The following is a 25,572-nucleotide window of genomic DNA, read 5'->3' on the forward strand; positions in this document are numbered from 1 at the left end:
CAAATCAGCAGCTGTGGCCTCCCTTCTCTTAAAACTAAATGATTTGCACGCTCGTCTCCCTTCACTAATCTATGAAAGCACCAAGCGATTAAAATAATTATAGGAAGTCGAGAAGAGTCAGTAAATCACACTGCCACCCCCAACCCACTCACACATTCATCCTACCTCTGCAGTCCATCAGTCTGGAACAATTCATGCCTACTATTTTACCCCATACACCACGGCTAGTATATGATCAATGCTCCTCAACTACGTGAGGAGCTTTATATTTAAGCATGTTTTTTTTCCCCTCAGGTAAATACAAAAAGCTATAAAAGCTCCCGGGGCATCAATTATGTTGGAGGAAAAAACCCACATAAACCTAGGCCGTCATTCATTATAATCGATTCAAACCCCGCCCCAAATAAAGTGATTAAATAGACATTAAAAAGTTATCTTAACGTATTGGGTTGCATACGCCTTTATTCTGGTCTGATCACCCCTGCTGCGAGAGCGCTAAGGAGATGGAGAAAAGATATAGGATAACCCGAAAAAGAGCCACTGCCAGCGGCCAATTGCTGCTTTAGCGACAGTCTGAGCGCGATGTATGGAGTTTCATACAGCGGTCGCCAACATGCAGATGAATTCTCATCCTGGTTTGTTTTTAAAGAGTAGGACCCGTATAAACGAAACTTGTGTTCAAGAATGCAGGTCGCGGATAATGCTTAGAGGTTTGTTCCTGGGATATTGGACAGCAACCAAGACTCAGCTACTGTATCTCTATATTGGCTCCTATCCCACTCCATGCATCATACCTAACGTAGTTTCTTGGAAATGTCATAATCTGTCAGTTACAACAGGTGCGCCACATCACGTCTCCAGCGTAAATAGGGAACCTCTCCCCACTCGTGTGGACAGCATGGGGTTCTCGCAACGGGGGAAGAGACCCAAACACGTCATGAAAATTCTTCACTTTTATTACAAAATGTCTTCAATAAAAAAAAGTACGCATAATTTACAAAACATTTTTGCTGTATTGATCATTAAGGAAACCGCTCATCGCTGAGTACTCTAGTATCAAATTACATCAGTACCGGTTTTCTGGTTGTGAACCATTTCAAAACCGAACTTCACAAGAACACTAGAGTATCCAGCAATGCTCATGCTTAAATTTGGAACATACACAACTCTGAGAAAACGGAAAGTTAATATAAAAAAACTGGCATACGTTATCGAGCATATGTACAAACATACACCTGGATAATAGGTGTCACACGTTACAATTAAGATGACGGAGCCAAACAAAACAGTAGCCTGCAGATTAATCTAATCATGCATTTGACATCACCACCATAAACTACGTACCCAAAGTGTTTAAGAGTTCTGACATAATACTTCATTACCACAACAGTTAAACAGTTGTGGCTTGTTAATACTTTTTATAGCAGCTTTTTAAACATTTTTTTCCTTTTTTGCGGACCCAGACATAACTATAAAACATAGATTAGTCTTTATTCTTCGTTATACATGGATCACTACGGTACTGGAATTCTTAAGATTGTTCTTGTACTGATCCAGCCAGTTCCTCAGTTCTGAAATTCTGTACCCTTCTGGACCTCTTCCGCCCTGATAGACAACCTTTCCGTCTTGGAGTATATAAAGTCTCTCAAAATACGCTCCGTAAGCTGCGTTCGAGGAGTTCTCCATGGTATCGGCAACTACAAGGCACCTTGGCACCTCCAGGTTCATTAGCTTTGCTGCTTTCAGCCTGTCCTCCAGACAGCGGTGCTTTGGGATTTGATAAGGAGCATCGGAGCTCACCCACCCATCCGACGGATGCGCTTCTTCAATATATACAAGGAGAGAGTCTGCGATATCAGCGTATTGGCTGACAACCCGCTGGAACGCCTTCAGGCGCGTCATGAACGGGGGTCAGGTACAGCTTCCGAAGTTGAGGATGAGCGGTCTTTTCCCTTTCGCATAGTCTAAGATTCGACAGTTCCGCCGCTCTCCCAGCTGCACAACTTCGGTGTTCGGGGCTACGTATCCTAGGTGCGCCGATTTAAAAAAGTCCAGCTTCTGGCCGTGCCAGACTGCCTTTAAGGATTCCCAGGTAAACATTCTATTGGTATCGGAAACGCACAGTGGAGGATCATCGGAACACCCTTCTTGGTCTCTCTGTCTTTGTAGTACTTTCTTCCTTATGCACAAAAAATCTAGCAACCACAGCATCAGGGCTGCCATCAGAAAGCGAGGCAGCAGTATTAAACAGACAACTGCATTCTTCAGCGCCTTGAGAGTTTGCACCCCGGCAGATTGTTGCATTGCAGCCAAAGTCTCTCCAGATCCAACCAGGTTGAAACTCCAGCCAGACACTCCTCTCATCTGTTCTGATACCCTGTGCTTAACTTCCCCTTTTATAGGCCTAGACAAGGATTTGAATGAACAACACCCCGCCTCCAAGCCCAGGCCGCCTCCTCACATGGCGGGGATTACCTTCTGTCAACTCGTGCCTATGTGATATGAGAGAAGGCGAAGGGAGACTCCGAACTTTTCACGTCTGAAGTGTGGCGCAGGAGGAGGAGGAGGGAAGGGGGAGGGGTGGTGTTGCAACATCACTGTTTTTATGAGCAAAACGGATACGCATCATTCAAATGCAGTAAAATACCAGACATAAATGAAATTTCATATCACAGGGAAGCAAAGGGAGAAGAAATAAAATCCACAAGCGACATACATACATATACTGTGTGTATATATATAAAATAGACCTAGACCTCTTGACGCTTCATGTAAGCAGTCACTTAGCTCTTTACACACAAGACGAGATCAATTCCTGGAGGTTCTGCGGAGGAGTTACGGTAAACGCAAATGTCACGTTTTCATAAATCCCAGCGTTTTTTATATGTATATTTCCTGCATTCAGATGTGTTGTGGACAACAAATGAGATCTTCACGCGTCACTGTCACAATCTCTAGACAAATATATCACAAATATAATAATGATAAGTATATACAGTGAAACATTTTGACGCACGAGTCCCGTTTTTTAAATATTCGCAGGTCTAACATTGAATGAAGCAAAATCCCTCACATTTTATACCCTCAAAGAAACTGGAAATGGACTGATGAATACGGTGAATATGCTGCACGTTTTAATCTATATACTGTATTCTGTTTGCGGTATTGGAAAAGAAAATACATCTAATAGGACCCGAATGAAAAAATGTAAAAGTCAAACTTTACGGCCCACCTAAGAAATGTATTGAAGTGGACGTCTTCTCCTATATATTTTTAAGTTATAATGGCTAATGAATAATATAAACAATATTGGCAAAAGTTTCAAATAATACACTAACTAAAACACCACTAGAAGGCGCTCCAGCCTCTAATGAGGAATTCAATCCAGCCAATTGGGAACTATATCCCATTTCAACGTATAGCCTAATAAGCTGTCACATTTATTAGATATAATATTTAAAGTTATAGAACGATATAGACAGATGTATATGACGTATTTCATATAAAAGTCTTTAGATTGGTAATTTTAACAATTTAAAACATCCGATCTGTTTTCGTAAATAACAGACCTACAAGCAGTCGTACTATCAACTATCGACAAAGTCTGTATGCATTCGGGATGACAATTAGGCAAGTTTGTTAAGAGCAAACCAGATTAGTTTTTCTATTTTCTATAATAAAAATGCTCCTATACGAAAACCATATTAATGTCAGGGTTTGCACAAAAGTCTTCCATACAAGTGAAACGCTAACATAAGCTTTAAATTAAATGATATTGATATTAATGCTTGTACTAGTATACAGATTAAATTGGTTCACTCAAGATGACAACTCGATGAACATCTGTCTCCTTTGGTGTCTCATCAAGCTTCGGCTTTTTACAAATATTCGTTCATATTGGTGACACTACAAATCGGTGGTTTAACCTGCAATATCGAAAAACTTATTGATATGTTTCGTACCAAACCCTTTTAACTATATTGACACCGGTTTTGAGTTTGCAGTACAACAAAATACAATATCTCGGAAGCATGATAAACATTTTAGTTTTTGGAAAATTTTAACTTACGAGGAGACAAAACACTTAAGGAACACTGAGATTATTCAAGCACATAAACAAAACTTAGAAGATTATTTTTTTTGTAAATAAGATTCCTTTAAAACTGGAAATACGAAATACAGTTGAGTTGGATGTTTTATACGATTAGTATCTCTCTCCTTTTGCTAACCTGCATTTAAATTGTGTATTTTGTGGAGTAAGGGTATTGCTTTGAAGCAGCACTGGTGTATTTCAAGGTAGGAGCTGGTAAGAGGCTGGTTATGGATTCCGCAGGCAGTAGGTAAAGGTGAGGTGTGGATTGCATCCAGTGTCTACAGAAGAATATTTAATTAGCTTGGCAAAACTCACACAACACGTAATTTCAGACGTCAAGGCGCTGTTTCTCAGAAGTTCACATTACTTATTAACCATGTGTAGATCCGACATGCAAAGACTAGAATTATTCATTTTCTCAAATGCTTTTATTTGAAAAATAAGAATGGAATCCTTCAGGCATAGAGGGAATTCATTTTATTCATAAATATCACATTTTAAATAGCATCAAATACAGGACTACAATTAAATATTGTATAATTATATCCAAGTACTGCCGAGACCCAGATTATAATTTCAGAGATGAAAGGTTTTTCTTACTCATTTCCCCCCAAAATATCTCATTCATAAACATTAAGGACCCACTTTCCTTGTTATTCAGCGGAAGAGAGTTTAGTATTAATTATCTTCAGATATGATTCACTTAAAGAATAATAAATAACTCTCAAGATTCTTGACACGTAGAGCACCCACGTCAGGAAGTAAATGATAGGATCTTAGTAAAATATATTAATAGATAACGCACTCCCCCCAACATACATTAATTACAAATTTCGGACTTCAAATCGCTCCAAAAGATAATGTCAACTCGCAACAAATACTGTAAATTGAAAATGTCCCAAGGGACCAATCTAGAGCAGAAAACCTTGATATTCAAATCCCAGTATGAAGAAACATCGATAATTTCCCGAAAGGTGAGTCATATATTGACCAACTGCGATGCATTCCTTTATCCCACAGAAAGAAATCACGTCTACACGGTTGTCACGCCTTAAGTTTGTCAGTAAAAAAAACGAACTTTTTTATTTTCTTGTCGAAGCAAATAGAATCTTCACAGATGAATGCGGAGAACATACATTATTTCTTGTGAAAGCCTTAAATCATACTCTCATCCGGTTAAAAATAAAACAATGTCATGCAATTTAATGTGTGAGCTTTACACGTCTTTATCATTGTTGCTTTAAACTGTGTTTCCCTCGTGTGAAATGAATGTGACCGTTATCTTTGCAAGTAGAGTATCTAAAATTTACATTGACAAGTAATGAAGATGGTGTAGTGGCACCCTAAGCTGTTTTACATGAGGTATAAACCTTTAAAGGTCTTTCAATGGCAATTTTTTCCCCTTTACATTTTAGTCTGGTGGCATTAAAATGTCTCACTTGAGGAAAATCGTACTGCTCATAAGGCTGTTAAGGTTGAACACTCTTACTCAAACCTTTCCTATTTATTCGCTCACCAGCTGTTGAGTGAGTTCTCGTGTTCAGACATCTATGAAAACTGACAAAAACGTTTCTTAAATACATTTTCAGGGCGGTAAACACACAGAACTACAGACCAGTTTATTTCCAACGTAGCATTTCTCAATGTTTCAATGAGAAATTGAAAGGATATAATAAAAAAATAAACAACATACATCCGATACCTTACTTAGTAGAATGTATTCCATTATTTCTGAGTGATCATAAGCAGATATATACTGTAGCGATAGTTTTATTAATGGGCATTGATAATATTGTTAAGGCTATCGTGACGAGAATTTTAAATTTAAACTCACCGATGGATAAAAATGAAAGAAGACGAATAGTTTAAATGTTAGCGTTTTCACTTCATTCATCAACCTGTTGCCGAGACTCTGCAACAGTCTTAATAATAACCAACACCTGCCGCCTCACGGTGCCTTCTGCTTTTTCCTGTTTTCCTCCGGCGTCAAATGATCTGTTTGCAGGTTGGAGTAAGACTTTCAAGAAAAAAAACCCCAACAGATTTTCTCCAAATGCGATAAATAGGAATACCTAAAAGTAAAATAAGGATGTCTCGAACCAGTCTAATAATCTAACGCTTGGTAAATAATTATTAAGATTTTGAATTAATCTGGTGTAAACATGAGAGCATTTTTAAGACCCCAATGTGATTATTTTATATCAGTGTCGTTTCGGAGTGAACACCTTGATAAGAAGCTGTACGCAGGTAACAATAAGGGACATCAGTAATGAGTGTTCCAATAAAGTAAAAACAAATCATTTGCATGAAGTCCAACAAGGAGTAGTTTAAAGCTGTACATTTTAGTTACTGATGGTTTTCATCAAATCACAAGAAGTTACAGGAAACCGAAACTGAAGTGATGTCCAGGATGTCTGAATTCCGGTGAAAACACAGGTTTTCCGTACTTACACTGGCTTACATGTACTTACAAACGTTTAAGGAACATAAATATTTAAACTATATAGATTGTTTACTCGCTTTTACCGCTTTCTAGCTGCAGGGTAGTGTAATTCCGTTATCCTTACTATTTGTTTTAACGGAAACATTTCAGTAATATATCAGTAAATTATCGGTTTAAAAAGTAAACTGAAAGAATCAACTTGCATTTAAATAACAGGTCTATAACCTGTTGTCTTTAAAAAGAACCCTCTGTGACATTAAAATATAAAAATCGATATATTTACACCATTAGATAACTTTACTGCCAGTAAGAGAAACGTGATCGTAATAGTCTGTTTTAAAAATACAGTATCCAAGTATAGAATATAAATATAGACGTAGCCTGTTTACGGGAAATGCACTTAGTAAAATAATAGTTTGCACTTTTTAATTTGGACATGATTGTGTGTTTACAGTGGTTAAATAACACTTGGCAAATTGTTTATTTAAGCAAACATTAAATATGAAGCCGTATTTGTATTCAGTTCTCAGGGTAATAACACATCATTGTTTGGCTTACCTCCTATATTTCATGGCATCATTAATAATGTGCCAGAACAGCATTTTTTATATATAGTGATTTAACCTCACAGAAACATGACACATCCGAGGCAAATACATGCTTTAAATGTTAAGAAGACTCAGGCTGCATTTTCAGTTTGTCTTTTCCTCCAAATCTGCTGTTTCCTTGGAGATTTTCTTGGACTAGGCTGTGTGGGTGACAATCCAGCCCATTGTCCAATAAGCACCAGTTCTGGTAACAGTTGTCAAGATTTGTTTCATACAAGAAATTAAAACCAATTAAAGGCAGTCAAAGATAGTCAAGAAAATGAATAATTGACTTTCTTAAAAGGAAAGTGACTTTTGGAATGTCACTGAGTAGAAACTTTTATGTGCCCAAATATCTATACTGTATATCGCAGCAAAGTTTCTTATATACAATGTATTCACAAAAGGTAACCAGATTGTCTTAGATGCATTACTTAAAGTGTAACAAAATTAATAAAAGCTAAAGCAAAGTAAAATTCTAGTATTTTATACAGCCTAAGACATTCCCTTTATGTCTTTCATGTAATAGGATTTACAGCTGTATATATTAACAGGAAATTAAATTAACTTTATGTCTTCACACAAAATACACGTTTTCTCCTTCGTGAAATTATCCAGAACCCACATTCATACATAATTAGAAACATTGTAATTGACCTCAGGAAGTAAATTTTCAGTCTATCTGTTCACTGGGGAGCGGTGGCTCTGTGGCTGTGCCTGTGGCTGGAAGGTTGCTGGTTCAAATCCAGCAGCTGGCAGAGAAATCTGTTGGGCTCCCGAGCAAGGCCTTTAACCCCAACTGCTCCAGGGGCACCGTATAAATGGCAGACCCTGTGCTCTGACCCCAAGCTTCTCTCTCCCTGTCTGTGTGTCTCATGGAGAGCAAGCTGGGGTATGTGAAAAAGACAAATTTCTAATGCAAGAAATTGTATATGGCTAATAAGGTGATCTCTCTCATCCATTTTCTATCCGCTTGATCTAATTGAGTGTTCAGGGGAGCCAAAGTCTATCCCAGCAGGCAATGGGTGCAAGGCAGGATACACCCTGGACAGGATGCCAGTCTATTGTGAGGCACTCACACCAAGGCCATTTTTCCTAGAAGTCAATAACTCTACCAGTATGGCTTTGGACTGTAGGAGGAAGCCAGAGCACAAAGTCACACGAACATGGGGAGAACATAGAAACTCCTAGCAGATAGCATCCCAGGATTGAACCCTGAGGCAACGATGCTAACCACTGCATCACCATGCTGCCCTAAATGTGCAGTCAATCGCAATTTTTATTTTCACCTGACTCATTTGTGATTGGCTGATTTTCCCATGTTTATTGCGGTGAGTTGCAACTCAAACTAGCAACAGACATTACCGAACAGTAACACTCAGTTATGTGTTTATAATCTTCTTGCCTCTTGATCGCTCAAACTTAAGGTGGATATAAAGTGCTTTGATGAAATGGGGAGACAAACTAAGAAAGATTGTTTTTCCACACTGTCACTTACAAAAAAAATAATTAATTATTAAACTGAAACCACCTGAGACAGGACACTGTTAAATAAAAAAAAGATTAGATTTCCACTTTTTATTATTCAGGGTAGAAAACAACAATGGTAATCTAGAGAACCTTACAAACCATAGAAACCTATGCCCTGTGTGTGTACTGGTAGCTAAATTCATATTTTATAATAAGCTTAATAATTTGTTAAAAAAGACTCATGTGAAATAGTTATCTCAGTAGAACATATGTAAACCACATCTGTACCAGTGTGGGAATTGTTCAAGTGCCGACAGCTCTTTTACCTCATCAGAAAGCCACTAGTCCCGGTGAGGATCAGGAAAACCCGTATTCTGTGGGCAGAACTTTAGGGCTCCGGCCGGGACATTGAGCACCCGACAGCTCAGGCCCTGGAGGGTCCATTGTGAGGCCATGGACAAAGGGCCAGCAGGGGAAACAGCGCACCGAAACACGCCCAGCCTGCACGTCTGGGAGGGAGCTGAGAAGAAACTGGAGTTCCCGGGAGCACGAGGAGGACATGACGCTCCACACTGCACTGGCTGCGACGCAGGGCACCTCAGGACTGGTGAAGGGAATCTGTAACGACTGATATTCACCCTGAAACAGCTGACAGAAGTGGGACACCTAACGAAACTGAGGATGTCAATTCAACTTTCCTGATGTACGCCTGACATAGTTTTCAGTTAGCGTGACAACGTCAACAAGTTTTGTTTTCTGCTTACAAGAGTGAAATGAGGGCATTCTATGAAATGGAGAGCTTCCTGTGATAACGGAGTTTCAAACATTGCTCTGGGAGTATGGCACTCTCGCTTCAAGCACTTTAGTGATGTTCATTCCTACCTTTCATTTGTTTTGAAAATACTGTAGGTTCTCACATTTGCCGTCAGAATGCATTGCATTATTTCTTTCTTGCTATTTCTTCGATAGACGATATTTAAAATGAATGGTTCAAATTCTATGCTAGAGTCATGTCAATATTGACTACCAGGGAAATGCTTCATGTTTCTAGTAGGGTCTAGTAGGAAACAGTCCTTCCTACTGCAGGTAGGACTGAGAATAGCCAGCACTGGAGAGATACATACGGTGCTCTGCAGACTTATTCACAACCCTGGTGAAAAGAAAAAATCAAGCAGCAGAGTAGGTTACGAATTGGGTAATGTGTCTCACTGAATGATTACTGTATAACATTTTTAGATTTTTTTAAGAAAGAAATATCCAAATTGTACACCTTTCTGTTATTTGATGTTTAATATTCCTATTTCATTTGAAGTATGAATAAATTTAACTGCCACTATTATGGTGCCTTCTGTATGTTGCACGGTGAGGACTAATGATATCCATAAAATATATTTAAATTATCTATTTATTGTGACATTATTAAGTTTCCTAAAGAAGGACTACTTGTTTAGACATGCTCAATGTTCATCTCTTTCCAAAGTATATTAATATCATAGTCATTAAGTCTTTAAGGGAAATTTAAATTTAACATTCTATAGTTTGTTATTTCTTTAATTTAAATCATCTGTTTCTTTACATTAATTTTGGTTCTGTGTATTTTTAACTTTCTATATTTTGTATGCCATGGTGTTTGCCACTGACAGACACTGTCCAGAGAAACAGTAAAAAACAAGTAAAAAGACAATCGGTGCTCAATCTGCAATACACCACTAATTTGAATAGAAATGCACAATGTTTCTATATGTTCATCAAACAGACTTTTTTCTTTTCATTAACCGGCCTGTAACAGCATGCTTGACTTGATTGTGAGGTAATAAGTTTAAAGGTGAGCAATAAGAATTGTATCAGTCCATTCCTTCATGTTTTTATTGTAAATAATGGCATAATGCCATAACAAGGTAGTTTTATGTGAACTTGATATACATCCAAGACAAATATTAGGAAAACAATTTATTTTAGTCTTGAACAGAGAGAAGACTGTTAGGGAGCTTGACACAAGTCTTCAAAATACTCAAAGACTTTGAGAAAATCAACCCAGCGGATTTCTTCCAAATGGTAAAAACTCGAACCAGAGATCCCAGGAGGAAACTGTGCAAAAGTGCATATAAAACTGAGAACAGGAAAACATTTCCTTACCCATAGGTTGGTGGGAGTAGGGAACAAGCTACCCACTCAAGCCATTGAAGCTGATATCCTGAGGGGTCCTAATGCTCCAGTATAGTGAAGGGGACACTATATTGTAAAAAGGCGCTGTCCTTCAGATGAGACGTAAAACTAAGGTACTGACACTTGGTGGTCATTAAAATCCCAGGGCATTTAAATAGATAGATATTTAATGAATCCCGTGAGGGAAATTGCAGTTTCTTGAAAAGAGTAGGGGTGTAACCCCCGGTGTCCTGGCCTTTCCCAGTCATGGCCTCCTAATAATCCCCATCTATGAACTGGCCTCATTACTCTGCTCTCCTCCCCGTTGATAGCTGATGTGTGGGGAGTGTTCTGGAGCACTCTGGCTGCCATCGGATATCCAGGTGGGTTTGCATATTGGTGGTGGTGGAGGGGAGTCCCCATTACCTGTAAGCACTTTGAGTGAAGTGGCCAGAAAAGCGCTATATAAGTGTAAGGGATGATTGGCCTCCTCTCGTTTGTAATCCTTTTCCTTCTTGTGTTCAATGGGTGGATTCACCAGAATGGATTGTCTCTTTTCTATTTTGGTTAAAAAGACGGTGATTTAAGTGTCAGGTGTATCCCAATTGATCTTCTTAAGGTCTGCATTTCAAAGAAGTTGCATAATGGTGCTGTGATCTATCAAGTTTTCTTTTGGAAAGGTGAATAATCTCTCGAAAGTGTAAGATGTTGTTTGAAATAAACAACTCTTTCATGCGATTTTTTTGTCTTGACTATAATACATAAAGACAGAGATTTAATGCCAAGATAAGAAGACACCTTTTGGGTCTTCTTAAAGAAACAGAACTCCTAACTAAAATTCAGTGTGAGTTCTGTGGATCTTGTTCTGCCACGGCGGCTTTAGTTTTCTCAAAAGTAGTTCTGTTGTATAAACGGAGGAGAAGGATGAAAGCTTGACTTCTGCTCACACGGAAAGGGTTACAAGGATAGCAGTGGCCAGAAAAGCCCTGGAGGCTTCAGCCTGCACATGTCTAAAGAAATGCTCCTAACAAATTCGACTCCCTGTGACACATTATGCACAAGCTAATGCTTTTAGCGTTCTTTGATCCAGCGCATTAAGTGTACTTATTATTTTACGTCATTAGTGAATGTTTATAAAAACCGAGGTACTCCTGCCCCCACAGACACATGCTCTTTCTCTTTCCCTTCCTCTCTTTTTTCCTGCCTTCTGTCTCATCCCCCACTTTTCTCCTTTTACTGTTTATGCTACCTGGCGACTGTGTGTTTTGAATAGAACTACTCATTCTAGAATAGAAGCCCATCTATACAAGGATCTTTTCACATCCATCTGAATAATGAAGTGTTCATCGCCTCAGTTCACAAGTACAAGGACAGTATGAGAGCAGGCACTGTACCTGTAATGCAGGGAAAAATGCAAAGTTAAAAGCACATGCTGGCCACACAATAGAACATTTCAGTCTGGGGCTGTTGAAATAAAGACAACCATTGATGACGTTGCTAAGGAGACCATATCATCCATCGTGATCTGAGGGTTAAATGGCCAGCATTGCACTAAGAACCAATTATATAAGAAATATAACTAATGAAATATAAGAAATGACAAGATACAGATAAAGAATGAAGTGTGTGGGCCTTTATTTCTGAGTACTTCTGCCATTCTCTTTGTATTATTTATTTTCTTGGCCAATACCCTTATACAGGGTGATGAACAGTGTTTACAAGGTTTTTCATTTTTTCATTAAACATACTGTAGGCACAAAAGAATAAAAAAATACAATTGTGTACTCTGTGTATCTACATGTCTTTTCATTTTTTCATTAAACATACTGTAGGCACAAAATAATAAAAAAATACAATTGTGTACTCTGTGTATGTCTTTCCTTCTAGCTGCTGTTCAAAATGCAAGACATGAAAGAATGTAAAATTGCAGTGACTGCTGAATTTTTGTTATTTGTTTAACTTATTTTAGTTGTAAATCACAACATTTTTAAGAAAGTTAAGTTAAGTTAAGAAAATATGAATGGTTACAAACAACACAAAGCCATTGGACCCATCTAACCTGTGTGGAAGTTAGTAGCTAAGTAGCTAAGCTCATCCAGCAGTTTATTTAAAGAATCTTGGGCATCAGCTTCAACAACGGGGCATGGATAGCTGGTTCTATACCTCCACAACTTTTTGTATGAAGAAGTGCATCCTGTTTTAGATATAAATGCACTTCAGTGTAGTTTTAGCTTGTGACCTTTTTTTCGTGTTTCACCAAAAAAACCCACAAGATTTATTTCAAGCCCCTGAAATTAAAAAGATAAAGATCTTTTAGCCTGTCAGTGTAAAATATTCCTTTATGCCCTGGAATATATCTGGCTGCTCTTCTCTGGATTGATTCCAGAGCAGCAATGACTTTTTGTTCTATGGTGAAGAAAATTATACACAATATTACTCATGTCTTACTAGTGCATTATACATTTTGATCATATCATCCCTTGATTTAAGCATTTTGTTTAGCTTTTTTACGTTTTTTTCCATTATGACCAGAAGATGTAAATTAAGTGTCCACATAAACACCATATAAACACCTATTTTTTTTCATATGTAGCTTCTTCAAGCTCAGTAATTCCCATTTAGTATTTAGAGTTTATGTGTTTGCTACCTGCATATAATGTTCTGAACTTTACATTAAACATCATTTTTCACCTGTTTGCCAAGTATTTTATTTGAATCTTTCTGTTTTGGTATTATCTACAGATTTGACTATTTTACTAACTATATCGGAATTTAGATCATTAATATACATTAGCAAGAGCATTGATCCCAGTACAGATCCCTGTGGCACTCCAGTAATTACATCAACCTGTAACAGTTATTGCTGTTTGTTCAAAACACTGTTAATGAAGCAAGAGTTATTTTTTCTAAATCTATGTTGACTGTCCCCTAGATTTTCCATATAGGTGATCCTCTAATTTAGTTCTATTTGTTTTTTCCATCATCTTAAATCACTAGTATCATGCTCACATTCACATTTTATTTATTTTTACACCTTCCTGTTTTATTTTGTGTTTGTTGATTAAGAGTTGGTCAAAATACAAGTTCAAAGACATAAAAAGACACTTGGGAGATGGGGAGCTTTTATATGAAACCCAAATTTCTCATAAAAATAATATCAGTGTAACTAGTAAAGCCACTAAACCAAATGGTATTTCATTAAGAAGTCCTTTCCTCACAGCATTGTTGACTCCTGTATTTTTATCTAAAAATGAAGCGACATTTAATTATGGAAAATAAATTATAAGGGTCTATAGTTCATTTTTATCTGTGAGTTCCACAGGCTTTGTGATGGTAAAAGAACCATTGATTTCCCTTTCTAGGCTGAGATATGAAATAAAATCATTCAGCCACATCTGGGCTGTATTCTAAGATTCTAATCTGACCTTCAGTATCAGTGTTCCAGGAGTCCCAAAGTGTCCAGTTTACTGCATCGGCTGAATCCAACCAAAGAAGCTACTTCTTTTTCTTTTTTTAATAAAACTGTGTGACATTATGATTGTTTCATCACAGATTTACAGAGGTACATCTGTACATCAGAGGTACAACCTAATAACAGCATTCAAGCTGAAGGCTAGTGGCCCCATTCCTCTTTTGGACATAAAAGTAACAAAATAAAAGCCTCCATTACTAGAACAGGTATAACTTATTAATTTATCTAGGCTTGTCGTTTAACATTTTTTTATTCACACTGATGAGAATCTTCAAAAACATGTGCACAACACCTCAAGGCAAACTATACAAGAACAGCCAGTATGAAGTGTCATAGGAATTTATCTATCACATTTATCAATCAAATCTAATTGACTCATTGCCAGGTGTTCCTTGTCATTAACATCAGTTATTGCTCTCTCCACAACCATAAAGTTCAAAGGCTACTTTTTTTTAATCCAGAATATGGATTTAGTAGCATACACTACTAGCTGAGAACCTGGCTAAAAGTACAGTTAGTACAGTAAATCATATGTCTTATGTAATAGAACTGGGTTTCTTCATAAATAAAGAAACATATTGAGTGAAACGAGTTTTTGTAAAGTAGTACATTTTAAGTGTCTATTCCTTTGAAATGAAAAATATATTGAAAATCATAAACATTATGAATCTTTCAAGTTACTTGATAAAGCCTTTTGTATCACGCTTAGTGTGATCAATGACAGACTCCCACTCAGACACATAAAAATCTTTTTATGATCGCACATATTCATTTTTCTGGAATTAAAGTCAAATACCATGGAATTGCCTTTGAAATGGTTCTTTGATATATTTATATATCTCCTGTGTTATGCAATTGTCTTTTGTTTTTCTTTCAGTTTCGCAGAGAAAAAATCTTATTTAAGGCGTGCTAGATTTGAAGGCCAGTTAAAATACAGACACACATGACTTCAGCTTTAGCTGGAAGTCTCACCTTCACACTTCATTTCAAACTGAATTTCAGAATCCACCTGGGAGGTTCACTCCTTTGTTTTCTTTTTTTCCATTCCTAAAATTTCACAAACTGACTGCATGGGAGTCCTAGTCTTGTGCAAGTGACTCACTAAAATAAACATTAAAATAAACATTACGATAAACATGGGGGGCAAACAGCATGATGTTTCCTCCTTTTGTACTTTAAGCTTCCAAATGCTTCTTTGTTGCAGTTTGTAGTTTTAACAGCTGATCTGTCAGATAGGCCAACGACATAACTTCAGTGCCTTGAGTGATATCTCAGCTAGGAACCTCCATTAAATTTCTCAAACTCTTGTTTATATATGATAATGAGTAAAAAGTGGTATTTCAAATAAATCATTATTTTAATTACATCAATACTGGATTCAGAATGAGAAGGAATGGAAGACTTGCATTCAAGAACTGCTGGAATGTTGGATATGAAGTGTTTCAAGAAGGATTTTAAAATTAATTTTAAACACATGCAGTATTGGCTGGTGTTAAAGTTTGTACATTGAAAAGAGGTAAGACAAGGGAGGTGAAGGTTTAAACCTACATGATTTTCAGGGTTCATATGTGGTGAAGGATAGCCTTTAAAATAAAATTATGCTAGTTAATGTTCAATGTTTGGCATCTGTAATCCACATAATAGTTATACTTTAGTAGCTAAGCTGTATTCCAAATGATACAGTTAATAACATTCTTAATATTTTCCTTCAGAATGCTACATGCATGCTGGATGATTCAAAATAATCTTATCTTTAAAGTTTAAACATACTTTGTATTCGTCACTCAAGGCTGTCGGTGCTCTCAGCTGACCCCTGTTTTTATTCACCATGCATGAAGTCACATTCTAAATGGTATCAAAAGGTGGGGAGGAGGAAACTTCTCTGGAGATCATTTTTTCTTCTAACCTTTTAGCTGCAAAATGTCAAGTTCCATGGTAAGAAATTGAAAACACTTCATTCCATAGGTGTGGATTCTGAGATCAAGGTTGTGATTATTTTTCCCATGAGATGGGTGTGTTGGGGTGTGTATCTGTGCTTGTCTGTACGTTATTTGGAGGGGTTTGGCAGACTTTCAATACCATTGCTTAAATTACAACAAAAAACAAAATGTAACTGTCTCTCGAGAAATGTAGACTTAAGGTTCTATAAAGCAGGGACATAGTCACAAAGATATCTTGATGTTTTCTTTGTAAATCATAACACTAAAAACGTACAAAATCTCCAAAAAGCCATTTTGGAGTAAAAGGTTTTGAGAAGACAAACCCATTATGGTTTATCAATTATCTGCCTCTGTGACGTATCTTGATTTTCTGAGTAGTAGAGTGAAACATGCCATAGACTACAGCCAACATAACTGACAAATTGCAAATGCCTGAGATATGGCATTGTCTCTGAATGAGAACTGACCAGTCACTGGGTGAAGATTTTCATTGAGTTAATACTGTCACTATGCACTCTGGGCTATAAGTACACAGAGGTTAATACATTCATTTGAGTGACTTATGCCTTTCAGCTGTAGGCTTTTGTTTTAGTTTTTAAGGATCATCATTTTGCTTTGGTTTTATTTTGCTCTCAGCTGTCTCCAAAGATTTTCTGGATATTTTTATATACATAGTCTTGTCCTTGGAGCCTGTAGAAGGTTTTGTACCTACATGTGAAACATTCATCAGATTATTGGTCACAAAAATGTGGTTAGCAATAGCAGTTTAATTGTTTCCCCTGTCGCTAATTCACAGTTTATTTAAAGCTAGACTTTGTCAATCTTATAGCATTGATATTAATATAAAATAGAAAGAAAAAACAAAGTGCTTCAAACGAGCTTTTAAACACCTTCGTTATAGCTCTAATGGTGATTTAAAGCTTAGTAACACTTTTTTTAGTTTTTTGCTTTTTAGTTTAATTGTACTGTATCTGTTTTCCATTTAAATTAATGAATGAGCTTTTATAGTAATGCACTTTTTTTATAACATAAGAACTCAATAGTTGCCTGATTTTGTATATGGTCTGCTTATTCTGAAAATTGTTATTTAAAAAAAAGTAAATTAAAAGTCATTCTCCATTTCTACTAACTTTTTCCCTGTGCATGTTTCATTTTGTGGCCAGTTCTGAGAGAATTTTTATAATTAATGAATAATCTTGTTTTGGAAAAAGGCTTTTGTTGGCATTTGCTATTTCAAAGCACTTGTATGTCTGTTCTGACTTGGAAACATTTTATTGAAATTCTATGTGAGTTTGGCTGCCTTTTGGAAGACAAGTCTTCTCTTTTCAGTGGAGCAGCCACTTGAGTTAGTATAACCACAAGAGGAAATGCACACATGCATATTATTTATTTAGCGGATGCTCTTATTTTCCCAGGAAGTGCAGAGCATCTTTTTCAAGCAGGGATTTGCCATGTTATTACTGTGCCCAGTTTCCATGGCAGCAGAGAACTGTGGTTTAACAGTTTTTTTTCAGAGGGTTTTTTTTTCATAATACTACATCAGCCAGGACCATTAACTATCATCCAAGCGCTGTTCATAGGATATCTGAGAGTTAAAAAGCTTAAAGCTGGAAATGATTAATTTACTCAATTATGGCTGAACAGTAAGTGCTTCAACCTTTTTTTGACCTTTGCCAAGGAGTTAAATATTGTCTTACATTACACCAAATTTATATACTGAAATGTTATACTCCACAGACCTCTTATAATATTTACTCTTTTAGAAAAAAAAATGTCAAGCAGTGGTAAAAAAACAGACATTTTGTTTTTCCAGACAGAAGAAACATGTCAACTCTTACAAAGAATGCAATAAAAAAGTCTCTGAGACACACTAAATTAAGTAAGCAATGATGTAACTTCTTTCTGTATGTGATCACATTGTCTGTTGTAAATATTTGATGGCTTCCTAGTTCTATAAACATCTTAGTTTTGTCTACACTAATTTCTGTGTTTGGTGTTGAAAAACTACAGTATGAGCTCATTACAGAGATACAAACAATTTAAAAATGTAAAATACTCAATGTGTTCTCCCGTTTTCACATAGAGTAGCCTAATCAGCTCTGTCCACTGCCAGCTGGGAACCACACAGAGTGAAGGAGACGATGGACTCTATTCCTCTAATTTCACACTCCACTTACATCCTCTTTTCTCTCTAAAACCCTGATGGGCAGGTCCTGCCTTGCTGTAGAGCCCCCAAAACCTGTCTCTTTTTTGCAGGAATCTTTACCTGCTCACCCCATGAACTATATCATCCCCAGGTTGTTCTCTTTGGCTCATCTCCTAAGAACCTAAGAGTCTTACTGTAGGTTCCTCCTGGCAGAGGAAGCAGGTGTTTGAAGTCTGAATGAAATAGTAAGGAAACAGAATATACAGAGAGTCCTGGGGAAATGTATTAATAGTCTCAAAAGAAGAAACAGCAAAAGGACATACTTTGCTGGGAAAACTACAAAGGTTTTCTATCAAGACATCCTCTTTGATAGCCATTACACTTGCATAAACCTAGGACAATTTGGCATACAGCTTCAGCAGTACATCACTGTCTCCTGTTGTCATTTCAAGAATAACCATCTTTCTCACCTTTCTGTTAAGATCTTCCCATAACATGTTGGTGGCTTAAACGTATACAGTACTGAGGACACCTGCACATCCCATTTGAAGCCCGCTTGATCATTTCAGTTGTGTAGCTATAGTTTGGATATGTGATTTTGGTTTTTCTATAATGTTTACAATTAACCTGGAATTTGCCAGCTCCAGGAGAATACCAATTGCAAGTTGCAAATTAAAATATGTGACGTGCATTTTAAACAGTAACATTTGTGTAACATTTCTCCCTGCCAAAGCTGTTCCTTTGTCTGACATTGATGACCACTGGCCACTGACAAAGTCAAGAGGATGATATTCTGATTTAGCAAAAGGAAGCATACAGCATGACATACAATCCTGGATACTGCATCGATAGGATTTATAATCACATTTAAGATTTAATCTGAGCAACAAATATCTAGTAGTTTTAAGCAGTTGTTTCTGTAATGTCTGTGTGAATTTTACCTGACCAATTAAGAATGTATATTTATATATTTAATTTGTAAATCAACAAAAAATATGATTTTAAAGATTTTTAAAGGACAAAATTAAGGCAAACTTAAAAGCATTCAGGTATGGCAGTATAACTTCAGTTTCCAGATTTACAAGTATAATACATATCCTTGCTTGTTTCCTTCTTCAGTCTCTGGTGTGCTGAGATGAATTTTGATGAGCTTCAGTTTGTGCTGCTCATTATCACACATGTATGATTTTCAAAGAATTTTGGCTCCATAAGTTCTGGTCTCCCTTAGAGTTCTTACACATAAGCTTTGTTTTGATCATTGAAAAAAAATAAAATATTTATGGCCTTCGGGATATAGCTCAAGCAACTTTTTAAAATGAAAGAATTTCAACTTTTTTCAGTCAAAGTTGTTAATGTTCTATTGATAAAAACAGCAAAATCCAATAAGGTTTTCTTAAAAAAATGTTGCTGTGTCTCTAAATACATTGCTTTGTCCTACCCTCACCCCTCCAGCAATGTTCTTAAAAAATACAATAAATAAAATAATTTCAAGGCAAAGAAACATCTCTAAAACCTCTGTGCATTTGTTTCTGGTATTAGAGAGATGGATTTTGATGAAAAGTTGACAATCTGTAAGTACTTCTGGAGGCTGTCACGAATGAGTGTGCAACTGTTTTTTCTGCAGTGCCCAACTAAGATGCCATATTTTCTGCGTTGTGAGGAGAGCATGTCCCTATTTGCTCTTGTAGCATGTCCCTGTTTGCTCTTGTTTCACGTGTCTTATGCCTTTTAAAAAAAAAGACAGTCTTTTTAAAAAAAACAAAGTGCAACTTCTTCAGCACTCAAGATTGCAGGATAATTACATTTCTAATTGTTGTGGAAGGCTGTAATTTAACTGCTCACTAATCTTTGCCTTATCTAAGTGCAAATATACAGTATATCTACATTAAAAAATAGAATCATAACTGTTTTATAGGCCTACAACTACAAGCGATTAATGTTCAATGGTCACATAAAGTTCATAAAAAACAAATTACCTAAGCATTGCATTAATTTGCTGCCAGATTCTGTCAAGATAGTTACATCAGTTTTGTTTTCTTGAATTTAGCAGTTTACACAGCCAGACATTGTGGAACATAGAATGAACTATATAGTGGAACATGTAGTTCACATACAGTAAATAATTTCAGTCCCTTCTTTGAATTGTAAGCCATAAAGAGAGCTGAATGAATTAGGGCTGTTTTTGTTGAGAACATGATCCTTTGGTCTTTCCATTTTTATCACATAAATACGAATTCCTTGACTGCATTTAATATCTTTTAAAATGAAAAATTCTTAATAATTTTAACTTTAATTTTACAGACTCAAACAAGAAATTATGTCAGAAAAGCAATTGATATTTTTTATTAATACCTCTGATAATAAACTTCATGTTCAACAAGCAAAAGGTTTTCATTGTTCAAATAAGCCATTCTGAAAATCATTATTGTATTGTTGCTATGGTGATTTGAAGCTTTGTGGACTGACTAATTTTTGGTCAATTTGAAACTGACATACAGTATAATGCACATTGTAAATGAATAGTTCTGCATAGTATTTGATTAAGACATTTTAAATGAGCTGATCTTAATAAAATACATATATATTCTTGATGTGTTTTATCAGAGGGATAAGCAAAAAACATGTATGTTTTGGAAGAAGAGGTTTGGAATCACTTTGCTATCCATAACACATAATATGCAAGTGTCCTAAAAATGAAGTAAAAAGGAAAGACGTAATGATGGGTCTGTCATTGCTTGAATTTACTTTTGTAGGCGAGTATAGTGTACAAAGCAGAGTACGACAATGACGTTGAACAATCAAAATAACTTGTTTCTCAATAGATTCCCTCTTAGTAATGCCACCACATATCTGCTGAGGAAATGTCCACAATGAAAATGCTTTTAAGCTGACTTGCCAGCTTCAGCACTGAATCCTCACGTTTTGAATTTTATTGCAAGATGCAGTCACATGCACTTAATAACCGCGGAACTTGAACCATGCTCATACTGAAATTGTTAAATGCTCCAGGTGCTCCTCCATCACACGGTACCCTCATGTCCACTCCAACAACAGCATCTGCCTTCTTAAGGAATATCTCTAATCTCATATTGTGTTTTGGTGCTTTTTAAAGATTAGCCTTTAAAGAACTATATTATTATGGCATCAACTTGTGATTTTTTGGGTATCTTTTTCGAAAAAAAAAACCCTAAAAATTAGTTAGTGATGTCTATATTACAATAAGAACTTTGAGTAGGAATTGCCTTATTTTTAAAAATGTGATGAAAGGGACAACAAGCAGCTGTCATGACAAGCGTGCATGGAGAATACAAAACCATTTTAAAAAACAAGATTGCTTAGAAATCTGGAAAGATTTTATTGTATGTATGTATTGTACACATGTATGTGTGCGTGCTTGAATGTGTAAATCATATGTGTTTTAAAAAAGCTGATTTAACTTGTAAAACAAACCTTAAAAAATCAGACATAGAGAAGGGTATTCAGTTAAACATACAGAACAGATCCCGTGGCAAGCTTAAGACACATTTTCTGTACATTTTTGTGATGGTTAGTCTGCATTTGCTGTGAATTGGCAGCATGGAGTATTAAAAGGACATGTTGATAGTTTATTTTTGTAGCCTAAGGCTGAAACCTAGCCTGAACTAATTTGCTGGAAAGTCATCACATCCATTCCCTTATCTGACCTTAGAGAGGAATGTACAGTTTTTCACCAGCCTAAAAGAAACACTAGCGTTCCTTAGCTGTTCAGCAGTTTTGACTTTGTATACTAAACATCTGTATTTGGCATACCAAATACACACTTCATGGCTAACCATGTTAAGATGTAAAGAAGACTGTACTTCAAACTCACATAGAGTTTATTAAGAAAGGTCAGAAATGAGACCGTAGGGTATCATTTAGAAGACACAATTAAACGGCTCTGTAAACAGTCTAAAAATTGCACATACTGTATACCAATGTGTATGTGAATGAGATGGGTAGCAGTCATCTTGGGGCATCGATCTACGGGGATATTCAATAACATTTAAACTAAAATGTTAGGAGGAGAATGTAATGAAAATCTGCAAAGGAGATACGCAAGGGGTATAAAGAACAACAACCGAGGTAGATTCAAAACACCAAAGGACCAGGTAATTTAGCATTTATATCTGAATTTCAGGAATTTTGTAAACCAAAAAATAAAAGCAATAAAAGCTTCTGCATTTGAAATTGATTGCAATGTAATTGGAATCACTGAAACACGGCTACAAGAGAGCACTGGTGATGTATTCAACGTTAGTGAATACAGTAAGTGTTCTGAAGAAACAGCAAAGATGCAAGAGAAGGTGATGTTGTATTATACATCCACATGAGTATTCAAGTATAGGAACAAAATCTAGATCTGGTACTCAGAATCTATATGGGTCAGAGGTATAAAAACCTCATTTAAAGGACATAGTGACAGCAGTATGCTACAGATTCCTAAATTCAGATGGTTTTTTATAATACAGTCTTATATAATGGATGGATGGCACAGTAGCAGGGTGGTCAGCATGGCAGGGCATGCATCCTGAGTCCAGTTCCTGGGGTGCTGTCTGTTGTGGAGTTTGTACTGTATGTTCTCCCCATGTTACTGTGGGTTTCCTCTGGGTGCTCCAGTTTCCTCCCACAGTCCAAAGACATGCTGGTGGGTTAACTGGCTTCTTGGAAAATTGGCCCTGGTGTGAGTGTATATGTGTTTGTGTTTGTGTGTGCCCTGCAATTGATTGACATCCCGTCCGGTAAGGTGGTTAGTAAATAAATAGATGGATGAATATCCAATGTAAAGTCCAAGTAAAATGTGTGTGAATAGAGGAAGAAGGAGATAATGGGAGATTTTAATTTTCCTCACATAGATTAGAGCACATCATCGGGGATGTCAGTAGGTGAAACTGAAATGTTAAAGCATGTGTATAGTAATCTAGTATTTTAAAATTATCAGGGCAGAGGGAGATAACCTTTAGGGAACCTCTGTGCCACAAATCATTTAATAAGGCCAGGCTTTTATTTAACTGATCTCAATGTCTGCCCGTTTGAATCTTCTACCACATTCTAAACCCTTGTTTTTAATCGTGCTGATTTTGTTATCTCTTCTCCTTGTTTTTTTTCCTTACTGTGAAGCGGTTTGAGTAGCTTCTTTTAAAGGTGCTTTATAAATAAAAAAAGCTTATTGTTAAAGTTCCTCAGAAAATACTAATTTTACAATTGCAGATTCAATGAAATGTACATTTTTGGATTAAGAACTGGTTAATGCACAAAAAACCTGAACCCACAAGGATCTGTATTAGGGCCACTATTCTTGTTTGTAAGGTAATCATAAGCCACCAACAATGTAGAAGCTACAAAGGAAATTCAAACGATTTAGATGAAAAGCAATACTGGGCAAACATCGGGCAGACGATGTTTAGTGTAGACGTGCAGAGTGTTCAGCAAACTACTAAACCTAAAGCTGTAAAATAGGAAACACTGAGCAGAGGAACCTGTGTATGCAAATTAATTAAGGTGTTGCTGACTAACGTTTTCATCTTCTCGACAATATGGAGAATTAATAAAAAGAAAATTCTGTGTATAGTTAAAAAATAAAATTGCACAGTGCTCTAAAGTGCATTAGAGAGAAGAGTGAGAGGGAGAACTACACGTGAGACGTCGCCACTGATCGGCGCCATCTTGATCCTGGTCAGTGTTACTAGTTTAGATTAGATACACCACAATGTGGGGCACAAAGGAATATCCTACTCTGACAGGATACAAGAACTGAAGCTTTTTGGCCTTGAACAGAAAAGACTGAGAGGTTCTAATTATTCAGTTTTAACATATAATAAAATGATTTTTATTCAGTGGAAAAGATTAACTACAGAAACATTTACCATAGTAACTGTGGCACTATTGCATTTGGGTTTGGACATGATCGGTTGAATTAATGGGCTGGAAAAGAACAAACAGGATCCAGCACTTTGATAACAAACAGTAGTTTACTTAAGATAATAGCTTAACCTCTCACATAAGAGATCAGCAAGATAATTGTCACACATTAAGAGAATAGCATAAATACTATAGCACCACTCTTCTTGACCTGGGGCATAAAATAGCTTCTTTCTTCAGATACACTGTATCTGAATAATAAGCATTGATACTGGAATTCTAATTACCCTCACTCTCTATCAACCAAACTAACAATTCTTTATTAAACATGATCTCCTTCCAAGGATTCAAAGTAAGATACGTTTATTGCACTTGAAAGACGACATTGAAAAAACCATTGCATTGTTAGGGTGGCGTACTGTCAGCAGCCTTAAAAGAAGTCTAGTGCTGTACTGAAGTCATTTAGCATTTACATGGCATTGTGCAGCTGCTTAGTCTTTTATTCCAAGCATTGCCAGAACATGAAGACGGGTTTTAAAGCTATTTTTCTTGTAAAGCTCCTTCAGATACAAATCTAGCAACCTAGGTGTTTGCACTAAGTTTCAGCTGGCCAATCTGACACATTTTGTAAAAGTTTATGTCTTTAACAAGGCAGAAAAAACTGAATCTGAAGCCCACAATCACTGACCACCTTCTTACGTATGGAAGCTGAAAACATTCACTAAGACTGCAAGGGTTTGTCTTGATTTCCAATGAAGAGCAGCCCTCCTGCTGCTCGATTTTTCACAGCACATTTGATGAGACTGTCTTTATCACTCTGTATTATTGGCCCTGTCTTTCATGACATCCTCATTTCGCTTCCTAAAAGCTTTCTATTTATTTCCTGTGGGCTGAGTTTGCTAGCTTCGTACCTCTTTAATTATTAGTCCTCAAACGGTTGCAATTATCTGCTGCCAAAGGTTCATTGAAATATTTCTGCTTACCTTTCTTTGCCGAAGGATTTTTGTTGCTGAAATACACTGTTGGCTTATAACCCGGTTACCTTCTATAAACTGTGCTGGATTCTTGGCACAGCTGCAAGGTTCATCTGAGGACAGCACAGAACTGGAAAAACAGCCAATGCCTCCCGCATACTTATGAGTGTGGCAGTGCTCCAGCAGACAGGACTGATAGTTTATCAGCAAGGCAGCCATCAGTGAATGATTTTACAAAAGCCACCGATCCTGGCTTCCTCTTTTTAAGATTTGTCTCCAAATATATTTCCATACATTGTTTTCTAAAATATTTGAATAGTTTGGACCCCCCCCACTACTGACTTTAAATTAAGGTAAAAAAAGATCATGCTTAACTTAAAAAAGAAACCCTGTGGGAGTTTTAGCTGGGCAGCCACCACTAA

The 25,572-nt window shown here is 36.7% G+C and overlaps 1 protein-coding gene and 1 long non-coding RNA gene across 2 annotated transcripts in view; both read right to left on the minus strand.

Annotated features, from left to right (window-relative positions):
- The window catches only part of LOC148653304 (uncharacterized), a 40,216-nt gene extending 14,964 nt beyond the window's left edge, over positions 1-25,252 (minus strand). Inside the window, exon 1 of the long non-coding RNA XR_015941642.1 lies at positions 25,160-25,252. This is a non-coding gene — a long non-coding RNA (uncharacterized LOC148653304). The remainder of the gene's footprint in view (positions 1-25,159) is intronic.
- dio3a (iodothyronine deiodinase 3a) lies at positions 939-2,500 on the minus strand. The gene has a single exon (XM_088648130.1). The coding sequence runs from the start codon at positions 2,362-2,364 to the stop codon at positions 1,501-1,503; it is 864 nt and encodes a 287-aa protein (XP_088504256.1). The 5' UTR covers positions 2,365-2,500; the 3' UTR covers positions 939-1,500.
- Positions 25,253-25,572: the final 320 nt, after the last annotated feature.

This window comes from Lepisosteus platostomus, chromosome 10 (genome assembly GCF_059453375.1).
Source record: "Lepisosteus platostomus isolate fLepPlt1 chromosome 10, fLepPlt1.hap1, whole genome shotgun sequence".
Taxonomy (NCBI): domain Eukaryota; kingdom Metazoa; phylum Chordata; class Actinopteri; order Semionotiformes; family Lepisosteidae; genus Lepisosteus; species Lepisosteus platostomus.